A 12,224-nucleotide genomic window follows, 5' to 3' on the forward strand; every position below is an offset into this window, starting at 1 on the left:
GGACCATAAAGTTAACTGCAATTTTTTTTCAGGGGGGTAAAATCCCAGTCCGATGGACTGCACCAGAGGCTATTGCATTCCGTAAGTTCACAAGTGCGTCTGATGTATGGAGTCTTGGTATCGTCATGTGGGAAGTGATGAGTTATGGAGAAAGACCATACTGGAACTGGAGCAATCAAGATGTCATTAAGAGCATTGAGAAGGTAAATGTTCTTGTTAGCCTTACTCTACATGAAAACTGTTTGCATGGATTCCTTCCAAGACGGGATTACTTGTATTATGTTTTGGTTTTTAGAAATGTTGATTTGATGTGCATATACGTTTGTTCACTTCACAACACCAAAAACGAGGCTGGACAGCACACACACACACACACACACTGATGTGTTACTGGGGAAACTAAATTTTCTTGAGAGACTGTTAGGTCTGTTATGTAATTGGTCAGAGCAACCTCAACACAGTATAGTATAGAGAGACAGCCTTCTAATATGCTTGCTTCTTTGATAGGGGGAAAGAAATTACATTTCTCCAATGCTTATATGCTTCAGACCACTTTATTTTTATAGTATCCTCCACTTTTTTTCTCTTTTTTGGGGGGAGGGGTGCAGGACATAGCAGGTAGCATATTCTCATTATGATGTTTCCTTCCTTTGTACAGCCAAGCTGTGGAATTCTCTTCCTATGTACCATCTTTTTTTCTTCATGTAATCTTGACAGTATCAAAGTCTGATCTACAAACACCTGAGGAACTTAAGTGATTCTTGATAAAGGAAATTTTTTTTTTCCTACAACTGATCCTTGGTATTGATTTTTTTTTCTAGAATCATCCTTCTATGTTTTAAAACCATTATGGTTTTTATTGGGACATACTTTTACTTGTGCTATTATAGCTAATATATGAAAGAAAAAAGTACTGATTGAAAGCAATCATCTTATGTGAAAAGTTTAGGATTGATATCATTAGGATAGTGGTATACTGATAGATGATAAAGGTATTCTCCTGAGCAAGTAGTTTGAATCAAACCAGAGCATGATCTGGTATTGCAAGATGGGCTTGTTGGGAATGGAAAATGTCAAAACAAATTGCTTCTAAGAAAGAAGAATTTCATGGGAGCATTTATTTAGGGATAGATTTAAATGTAGGGAAATTTTTTCCAAAGTCAAGGCAAGAAACTTTTATACATGTAGCTTTACAGTAGATTAAATTTTATTGATATTCTTTCTTTTACATTGAGGAGTTTATTTAACCAGTTCTAAACTGACTGAAGGTGAAATACAATACCTTGATTCTTATTACAAATTTCCTCCACAGGGTTATCGCCTGCCAGCACCTATGGAATGTCCAGAGGCCATATATCAGCTTATGTTAGACTGCTGGCAGAAGGAACGCAATCATCGTCCCAATTTTGCCTCCATTGTACGAACGCTGGATAGGCTGATCCGTACTCCAGAGGCTCTCAGCAAAGTGGCTCAGAACAGGTAATATGAACGGAACAGTATATTAAGATGCAGGATTAGCTGCTAGCTTTAGGCAGGATCAGGGCTCCACTACCACTGGGTTGAAGTTTGTAATGAATGTTAAAATTGGAGAGCCACTGTATGAGGCTATTCAATTTTCTCAAAAGCAGTTGTGATATAACCAGTCAGTAGATCCCTGATATTCACTGTGTAGGGTGTATATGGAAGACCAACACGTAACACTGTAGGGGACTGAGATTGGTTCAAAAAATATTGATAAACTTGCTGTTTAGCTTCAGGAAAACTTTAAATGCCTTCAAATTGAATAAATTAATTTTTGAACAAAAAGAAAATAATCATTCCTTTGATAAGTACCTGTCGTTGCACATCTTCACGTTTCTTGTAGATACTAGTAACAGTATCACTTTCTTTCCCTGTAATTCACCCATTTCAAATATGTCTTGGTTACTCCCCTTTTCTTTTCTTTTAAATATGTGACATCAATTGTAAAAGCAAAGACAATTAAAACCATTGAACCAATCACATGTCTGGTAATGGTGCCCATATGCAAATCAGTGTAAAAGTGCCTCTATGCCTGTCAGCTGGTAATAGCATGGCAATATGTGTCATTGCGCTGATTGGCTGCCATGGAAATTTGCTGTCAACTCAGAACTCTGTTGTGTAGTAGCAACATTGAGCACACATTCTGAAACTCCTGGCTGTCAAATCTTCTAGAATTTCAAGTAAATGTTTTATTTTTTGTTTTTGATGGTTTGGTAATCAACTTTTACAGTATATTTCCTTGTTTGCTTTTTTTTAATTTGTCATGAAAGCAATCGGCAGATGTGTGGGGGCAAAACCTGATACATATTCATCGTTAATGTGATTTAGGAGAACAGGCAGGCATGATTTACAGATCAAATAAGTAATTATGAATAAAGCATCTAGCACATAATACATATCACATTGGCCTACTGCTACAGTATTGTGTTTTCTGTGAGCAAGTATTTGTTCTGCTTTTATTGTCTTGCTCTCATGGCAGCCTTCATTGTCTGATTCTCACAGCAGTCTTTATTGCTTTATTAACCAACATTTTTCTTCATACCATTCCTATTTTCTGCTCTTGTATATGCCTTATTAATTTGTCATTCCCATTGAAAATTCTACTGTTTATCTTGTGTAGTTTCATTATTTTTATTCATCTGCACAGGATTGCAAACTGTTTATCTTATTATCTATAATGGGTAAAGCTTCATATGACATACTTCTCAAACTGCCTAGTTAAGGCAGCTTGGATCACCTTAAGATAGTGAACCAAATTACTCAATTGTTGTTGGCATCCTCAAGCAACCACTTGCCACATGTCAACCAATCACAGCTCAAAAGTAAGTTGAAACAAGCAATACATTATTCACACAGTGATCTTCACCAGCTAGACTTACATGTTGCACCTTCCCACCAGAAGCAAAATCACAGTGGAGATCCATATTGTTTCAGTTTAGAAAGAGTCAACAGAAAGTAGTCGTATTGCTTTTATAAAAAAAAAAAAAATGCTACATTTTTTTCTATTTCCCAAATCACATTGTGAAGTCACTTATTCTCGGAGATGAGCATCAAGACTGCAAAATTCAGTGACAATGACTTAAGATGGCAGTTTTTTGCAAGGCATGGGAGGTATCTCAAGATGATAGAGTAGCCCTTAAGCTCTTGTAATTGATTAAGTTCACGATTTAAGGAAATAATTAATGGGGAGATTCCTAATTTACATGTAGGTGAGTGTGGAATTGACTGTCATGTAAAACATGTAAAAGTCCTAAGTTCATTCTTCCATTCAGACATTTTTGAGCAAGCTGAGATTGGTAATGTTTAAATGAGATACAAGAATTGGGCATCAGTTTGCCTTATCTTCAAAATTTTGACTTTTAACTCTTGAAGGAGCTATTGATAATAAGAAACTCTGGGGTAAAATAAATATCTTGTGTGTACTGCTGAGGTGAAGGCTTTGATTCACAGTTTAACTTGGCACAAAATGCTGCTTATTTCTGTTGTCTTATAAACTGAAAGGTAAAAAGAAAAAAAAAGCAGCATGTTCATGTAGTCTTAGGAGCAGTAAGAGATATTGACAAGGCAATTAGTGGGATGATCTGCTTGTTATGATTGACCAGTCAGCTGCATGGTCATGAGGCGTGAGAATTGATATTTATTCAGATTTTTTTCTGAATTTATTTTCATGGCTCAGCTTGGGTAAGACTGAGAAGAATGTAGTTATCTGGTTCTCTAGCTTTCATCTAGTACTGTATATTATTTTTGAGCTTCAAAAGTTTACTTTGAGCTTATTTACTGGCATTTAACCCTTTCAGTGCTTTGCAAGTCACAAATATATAAGAAGGTTGCTGTGAACATGAATCTACAAACTCTATTTCCTATGTAAAAGTTGAATTCTCTGTGCATTTTAGGCCATGTTGAATGGTCATAAACCACGTTCCAAACAAAGGACGAGTCATTGGAGCTGCCAGGAGACCTCAGTAGCCAGTAGTGACCACATGGGGAGTTGAACTTATTTTCTGGGGACTCTCCACGTCTGTTGCACCTACCTCTGTATCGCTGCCTTGACATTGCTATATGTACTTAGAATTGGCTAGCCTGATAAATTATTTATTTTTCCTAAACTAGGAATGCTTATTCTTATTTCACAGAAAAAATAATCATGTTTTTGATGGTTTTTGTGTACTATCATTTGATTAAAAAGTCGAAATTTTTTTTTCATACTTGAGATTGGTCAACCCAGTGAATTATCTTTTTCATACACTATGAAAATAGGGGATAAGAGTGAGTGCTCAAATTACAGAGGTATAAGTTTGTTGAGTATTCCTGGTAAATTATATGGGAGGGTATTGATTGAGAGGGTGAAGGCATGTACAGAGCATCAGATTGGGGAAGAGCAGTGTGGTTTCAGAAGTGGTAGAGGATGTGTGGATCAGGTGTTTGCTTTGAAGAATGTATGTGAGAAATACTTAGAAAAGCAAATGGATTTGTATGTAGCATTTATGGATCTGAAGAAGGCATATGATAGAGTTGATAGAGATGCTCTTTGGAAGGTACTAAGAATATATGGTGTGGGAGGCAAGTTGTTAGAAGCAGTGAAAAGTTTTTATCGAGGATGTAAGGCATGTGTACATGTAGGAAGAGAGGAAACTGATTGGTTCTCAGTGAATGTAGGTTTGCGGCAGGGGTGTGTGATGTCTCCATGGTTGTTTAATTTGTTTATGGATGGGGTGGTTAGGGAGGTGAATGCAAGAGTTTTGGAAAGAGGGGCAAATATGCAGTCTGTTGGGGATGAGAGAGCTTGGGAAGTGAGTCAGTTGTTGTTCGCTGATGATACAGCGCTGGTGGCTGATTCATGTGAAAAACTGCAGAAGCTGGTGGCTGAGTTTGGTAAAGTGTGTGAAAGAAGAAAGTTAAGAGTAAATGTGAATAAGAGCAAGGTTATTAGGTACAGTAGGGTTGAGGGTCAAGTCAATTGGGAGGTAAGTTTGAATGGAGAAAAACTGGAGGAAGTAAAGTGTTTTAGATATCTGGGAGTGGATCTGGCAGCAGATGGAACCATGGAAGCGGAAGTAAATCATAGGGTGGGGGAGGGGGCGAAAATCCTGGGAGCCTTGAAGAGTGTGTGGAAGTCGAGAACATTATCTCGGAAAGCAAAACTGGGTATGTTTGAAGGAATAGTGGTTCCAACAATGTTTTATGGTTGCGAGGCGTGGGCTATGGATAGAGTTGTGTGCAGGAGGGTGGATGTGCTGGAAATGAGATGTTTGAGGACAATATGTGGTGTGAGTTGGTTTAATCGAGTAAGTAATGTAAGGGTAAGAGAGATGTGTGGAAATAAAAAGAGTATGGTTGAGAGAGCAGAAGAGGGTGTTTTGAAATGGTTTGGGCACATGGAGAGAATGAGTGAGGAAAGATTGACCAAGAGGATATATGTGTTGGAGGTGGAGGGAACGAGGAGAAGTGGGAGACCAAATTGGAGGTGGAAAGATGGAGTGAAAAAAATTTTGAGTGATCGGGGCATGAACATGCAGGAGGGTGAAAGGCGGGCAAGGAATAGAGTGAATTGGATCGATGTGGTATACCGGGGTCGACGTGCTATCAATGGATTGAATCAGGGCATGTGAAGCGTCTGGGGTAAACCATGGAAAGTTGTGTGGGGCCTGGATGTGGAAAGGGAGCTGTGGTTTCGGGCATTATTACATGACAGCTAGAGACTGAGTGTGAACGAATGTGGCCTTTGTTGTCTTTTCCTGGCACTGCCTCGCGCACATGAGGGGGGAGGGGGATGTTATTCCATGTGTGGCGAGGTGGCGATGGGAATAAATAAAGGCAGACAGTATGAATTATGTACATGTGTATATATGTATATGTGTGTGTGTGTATATATATGTGTACATTGAGATGTATAGGTATGTATATTTGCGTGTGTGGACGTGGATGCATATACATGTGTATGGGGGTGGGTTGGGCCATTTCTTTCGTCTGTTTCCTTGCGCTACCTCACAAACGCGGGAGACAGCGACAAAGCAAAATAAAATAAATAAATATATATATATAGGGGTGTGTGATGTCTCCATGGTTGTTTAATTTTTTTATGGATGGGGTTGTTAGGGAGGTGAATGCAAGAGTTTTGGAAAGAGGGGCAAGTATGAAGTCTGTTGGGGATGAGAGAGCTTGGGAAGTGAGTCAGTTGTTGTTCGCTGATGATACAGCGCTGGTGGCTGATTCATGTGAGAAACTGCAGAAGCTGGTGACTGAGTTTGGTAAAGTGTGTGAAAGAAGAAAGTTAAGAGTAAATGTGAATAAGAGCTAGGTAATTAGGTACAGTAGAGTTGAGGGTCAAGTCAATTGGGAGGTAAGTTTGAATGGAGAAAAACTGGAGGAAGTAAAGTGTTTTAGATATCTGGGAGTGGATCTGGCAGCAGATGGAACCATGGAAGCGGAAGTAAATCATAGGGTGGGGGAGGGGGCGAAAATCCTGGGAGCCTTGAAGAGTGTGTGGAAGTCGAGAACATTATCTCGGAAAGCAAAACTGGGTATGTTTGAAGGAATAGTGGTTCCAACAATGTTTTATGGTTGCGAGGCGTGGGCTATGGATAGAGTTGTGTGCAGGAGGGTGGATGTGCTGGAAATGAGATGTTTGAGGACAATATGTGGTGTGAGTTGGTTTAATCGAGTAAGTAATGTAAGGGTAAGAGAGATGTGTGGAAATAAAAAGAGCATGGTTGAGAGAGCAGAAGAGGGTGTTTTGAAATGGTTTGGGCACATGGAGAGAATGAGTGAGGAAAGATTGACCAAGAGGATATATGTGTCGGAGGTGGAGGGAACGAGGAGAAGTGGGAGACCAAATTGGAGGTGGAAAGATGGAGTGAAAAAGATTTTGTGTGATCGGGGCCTGAACATGCAGGAGGGTGAAAGGAGGGCAAGGAAGAGAGTGAATTGGATCGATGTGGTATACCGGGGTTGACGTGCAGTCAGTGGATTGAATCAGGGCATGTGAAGCGTCTGGGGTAAACCATGGAAAGCTGTGTAGGTATGTATATTTGCGTGTGTGGACGTATGTATATACATGTGTATGGGGGTGGGTTGGGCCATTTCTTTCGTCTGTTTCTTTGCGCTACCTCGCAAACGCGGGAGACAGCGACAAAGCAAAAAAATATATATATATATAATTTTTTTTTTTTTTTTTTTTCCGCTGTCTCCCGCGTTTGCGAGGTAGCGCAAGTAAACAGACGAAAGAAATGGCCCAACCCACCCCCATACACATGTATATACATACGTCCACACACGCAAATATACATACCTACACAGCTTTCCATGGTTTACCCCAGACGCTTCACATGCCTTGATTCAATCCACTGACAGCACGTCAACCCCGGTATACCACATCGCTCCAATTCACTCTATTCCTTGCCCTCCTTTCACCCTCCTGCATGTTCAGGCCCCGATCACACAAAATCTTTTTCACTCCATCTTTCCACCTCCAATTTGGTCTCCCTCTTCTCCTCGTTCCCTCCACCTACGACACATATATCCTCTTGGTCAATCTTTCCTCACTCATTCTCTCCATGTGCCCAAACCATTTCAAAACACCCTCTTCTGCTCTCTCAACCACGCTCTTTTTATTTCCACACATCTCTCTTACACTTACGTTACTTACTCGATCAAACCACCTCACACCACACATTGTCCTCAAACATCTCATTTCCAGCACATCCATCCTCCTGCGCACAACTCTATCCATAGTCCACGCCTCGCAACCATACAACATTGCTGGAACCACTATTCCTTCAAACATACCCATTTTTGCTTTCCGAGATAATGTTCTCGACTTCCACACATTCTTCAAGGCTCCCAGAATTTTCACCCCCTCCCCCACCCTATGATCCACTTCCGCTTTCATGGTTCCATCCGCTGCCAGATCCACTCCCAGATATCTAAAACACTTCACTTCCTCCAGTTTTTCTCCATTCAAACTCACCTCCCAATTGACTTGACCCTCAACCCTACTGTACCTAATAACCTTGCTCTTATTCACATTTACTCTTAACTTTCTTCTTTCACACATATATATATCCTAGCTTGAGCCAGTTACCCATTTTATCACCAACCCCTAGGGGTGAACGAACAGATTGGTTGACTGTGGACTGACTGCCATGTCCAGGAGAATCTATGTACCCAACCTTGAGTGGCCCATGAATGCTTCAAGGTCAGGAACAGTAACCGCTACACCACAGGAGTCCATGAATTGATTAATTTCCTATAACAACACTTTGAAAAGTAAATGATGCAAATAAGACAGTGGAAAAACAATCGAGCTGTAGTTCAAGATCACTGCTGAGAGGTTATTGATAGAAAGAATATTAAGATAGATTAATATTTCGTGCAGAATACACGATCACAAGTACAGTTAGCCAAAAGTTAAGACACATGCTGGAAATTGGAAACTTTTATGGTTGTGGCCTGAAAAACTTAAGCTTGCCAACATAATTAATACTTTAATTCCACTTCTTTATGTAATTCTGAAGCCTATTGGGAATGCTGTCAGTAAGATTTTTTTATATTTGTTTTGGGGAACTATCCCATAGCTGCTTAACTGCTGCCTAAGGCTTTGGTATAGGTGACATGTCCATATCACCTGGTCGTGTCTTCACAATGATTTCTAGGATTTTAGTTGGGTTTAGGTAGGGGCTGTTTCCTGGTCAGTCTTTGAAATAATTCACCTGCCAAACAGTTCACCACTTTGTAACAGACCCAGTAGTGTGACATGGAGCCCCATCCTGCTTGAAGGTTTTTACTTTTGCACTTGGAGATGAATGAGGTAAATAAATGGTCAGTAAGTAAATCGAAGTACACTATACAATTCACATTCACATTCTTGGGTAAGATTACCAAATCACCAACACCATATTAGATAAAACAACCTCAGACCTTATGAAAAGGAGGATGTTTTATTGTCTTTTGTGTGTGCTGTGGCAGGTGCAGGTCTGAGTGGGGTGGCCTGTTCACCCTCCCTCTGGTGTTTCCAGTTATGCTAAATGTTGATTCGTCACTCCATAACAGTCCATCATTCCTGGACACAAACACTATTTCTTGCATATCTTCACTTGTTTATTCCTCTGGGTAACAGTCAGTGGGAATGTACATCAGGCATGAAAACTATGAAATCTCAAGTCAGTATGAAGTAACCATGAATACTCCTTGGCTAGACATGTTTGAATAAGTTAGGGTTCCTCTGTTTAATTTCACATTCTGTCTGGCATGGGCAGGCCTTAACTTGTCTTGCAATCACTTTGCGGGTTCTAGGAGACTTGGGAATTGCTGGTAAAATGGACTCCCTCCCCTATTCCTTAAACAGCTTCACCAACCATCAGACACTTCATTAGCAGACTCTTGTTTGCTGAGCGATGTATTTCAAATTATGCTTTGCTTTGTATAGTTGCACCTTCCATGTAACTCTCTTGGACATATAGGATGGCATAAAAGCTAGGTAATTGCCAACAAATATGGAGAAAATATACCTGACATGCAAAGACAAACAAAATAGACACAAGCCTCAAGGGTATGACACATAATCACATTTCCAAAAATATAGTGCTGCTCATGCATGACTTGACATATTACACTTGTCAGGGTCTTCATAAGAGACGTGAAACAACTACTGCAATAAGTGACAGCCCTCTTGCACCTTAACATTTGACGCAGACTGTAGATGTATGAAGAAAGAAAAACTATATTGACTTCATATAGACATCTTGATCATTTGTAGAACATCATCAGAGTAGGATACTCATTGAAGCAGGAAATCTGGTAAAAAGGAACTTCACAAATGCTGCAACATTATCTTCCCCTCAGTGCTTTGTTGCCTTCTTGAGACTGTAGAACAAGCTATAACTCTGTAAAATACTTCTTATCTAGGATCTCTCTTTAGGGAACAGTGTTAGAAAAGTATGTTATCTGTAAAATAATCATAAAGTAATGCTTTAGCATTACTTTGGAGAAAATGGGAGTATGAACACCTGTTGCCCAGTATTCACTTATTTCCTCCTCTTTTCTTATCTGTTGTATCAGCATACATAGTCCTTAAAAATATCTGGTTTATGTACTGTTACATTTTCCAGAGACTTAGATATGAAGGTGTGTTCTTTATAAAAAGTATACTGTTAGTTTCTCTCATATTTTGATTTTGGGTTCATCAAAATGGAATGCATGAGATAATTTAGTTTACGGCTTTGGTCATTAATTCTTCCATCAGAAGAAACGTACTGAGATCATATTAAACTGCTATAGTGATAAATTGTCGGGTACCCATTCACATGTAGGTCTTACAAGGCTGGGTGATGAACAGCAACCTGTTGCAACACTGCTTGTACTTACACCTGGGATCTCTATAGCTTCATATTCAAGTTCATTATTAATGGTAGGAAACTATTATCATAATCATTTTTTTCCTTTATTTGTAGGCAAGTTTTCAATTGAACCACCCTGAATAAGTTGAAAAACTTTAAAGATAGTGGTGTACTCAATTTGTTTGCCCAATAAGTGGCAAAAATGTTTTTTGCATGATTAAGGTATGAATGACCACATATAAAATTCTGTGGGTACCCAGCATCTAGGTTATTGCCTCCATTCCTGCACACCTGTTTTAAATGCTGATGGGAGAATGAGTGTGAAGATTTCTCTTGGGATGTTGTTCACATGGTGAAGATCTTCATTTGCAAATGTTAAGGGAGTGCTAGAGAGTTTTCTCGGTTTCCAAACTGTATATCCAGTCAATCTTATTTTTCCTAAAACTGTGCTGCACTGCACTGAATGTAACATAAAAGTTCCATGGAACACTTTTCTAGTTTCCAGTTTTCAGAGCAAGAAGCCTTTGGTAAAAGACATTACATACCACCTTCCCTCCCATCTCGTTACATCCTTATGATGGGTATGATTTTGTTTTGGTCGTAAATGATGGGCAGCTCACTTTCAGGCACACATACACACTTTGGTGATCTCATGAGTTCATTACACAAGTTTATGAAATTATATAATAGTTTGTTTTATTGTTTGGTAGGGAAATATGGGCATGTAACTTTAATGTGCCATTAAAGGCAAGCACTTTAGAAGGGCTTATTGAGAGGTGAATTGAAACATTTGAAACTGGTAATGAAGAAAATTTAGGAGACAAAATTAAAACTGGCAATGAGAAAAATATAGGAAACTTGATTAAAACCAGTTATGAGGAAGTAAAAGGTATCTACATTAATGTGTAATAGTTAACAAAGCTAAGTTGTAGTATGAGGACAAACAAGAAGAGGAAGAGGGTATAGTAAAAGGACAGAATTAGCACTTGGGTATGTAAAGGGTGGTTTGCTGTTTGAATATGTAGAAAATAGCTGAAATCATAGTATGTAAAGTATACAGTATCTTTTAGCTAATACTTCTCTTCCTTGTTGGCTTCAGATAATTGATGGACTGGTATTGTGGTCTCGGTTTCAATTGTTAGAGCATATATCCCTCTTCAAATAGTTTTTCAGAACATTTCAACTCATATTTATTATAATTTAGCGTGACTGTTTCCTCCGTCCATTCTTCACATTACTTCAAGAAAAACAGAATTTTCTTTTCAGAACCAGCAGTTGTAATCTTTTTTTCTTCATATTCTTGTTGCATCAGCTTTCTGTAATCTTTTATAGCCCCTGCTTTCTTAATGATATCTTAAGCTTTGCCTTCCACCCAGTGTTTATTTACTGAATCCTGTCATTCATTTGATTTATTACTTGTTCCTGATGCTTCACTTTCCTTAAAGTTTCTTATGCTTACTTGTTTCTCCTCTATCATCTTTTCCTTTTTAATCATATTCTGTTTTATTTACTTCTCCTTTTCCTGTCCAAGTTCCCTACAACTCCCATGTCCTTTACCTCAGTCCTCCTCCATTCCCTGTTCCTCCTGGCCTGGTGTGGTAGTGTGGCTTATGGTGGTGTCTCCTATGGTCTCTCCCCAGGCGGCCGGCCCCCCAAAACCCCTACTATGCACCCGTCCTCATCCGACCCCAGTGGGTCAACTTTAACCAGGCAGCCTAAATAACGCCGTCATGTCTGACATACTTATCACCTGGTGGAGGTTTAAGGTAATAAATTGAGGTGTCATGGCAGACATCACTGCTTAATGTGTAATTCCTATATAACCTGTGACACCAGTCTTTTGCATTTGGGATTTTAGTGTGTGGCATT

General features: G+C 39.3%; 1 protein-coding gene across 12 annotated transcripts in view; it reads left to right on the top strand.

The window, feature by feature from the left end:
* The window catches only part of Eph (Eph receptor tyrosine kinase), a 1,175,025-nt gene that overhangs the window by 1,157,958 nt on the left and 4,843 nt on the right, over positions 1-12,224 (top strand). For 11 of the 12 annotated variants that reach the window (XM_071672575.1, XM_071672576.1, XM_071672570.1 and 8 more), the window contains 2 exons: positions 33-203; positions 1,313-1,479. In XM_071672575.1, the coding sequence (XP_071528676.1) occupies positions 33-203; positions 1,313-1,479 (338 nt within the window). Of the gene's footprint in view, positions 1-32; positions 204-1,312; positions 1,480-11,995; positions 12,122-12,224 lie in introns of all 12 variants that reach the window. The other variant, XM_071672583.1, reaches the window with a different exon arrangement.

Source organism: Panulirus ornatus, chromosome 17 (genome assembly GCF_036320965.1).
Source record: "Panulirus ornatus isolate Po-2019 chromosome 17, ASM3632096v1, whole genome shotgun sequence".
NCBI lineage: Eukaryota > Metazoa > Arthropoda > Malacostraca > Decapoda > Palinuridae > Panulirus > Panulirus ornatus.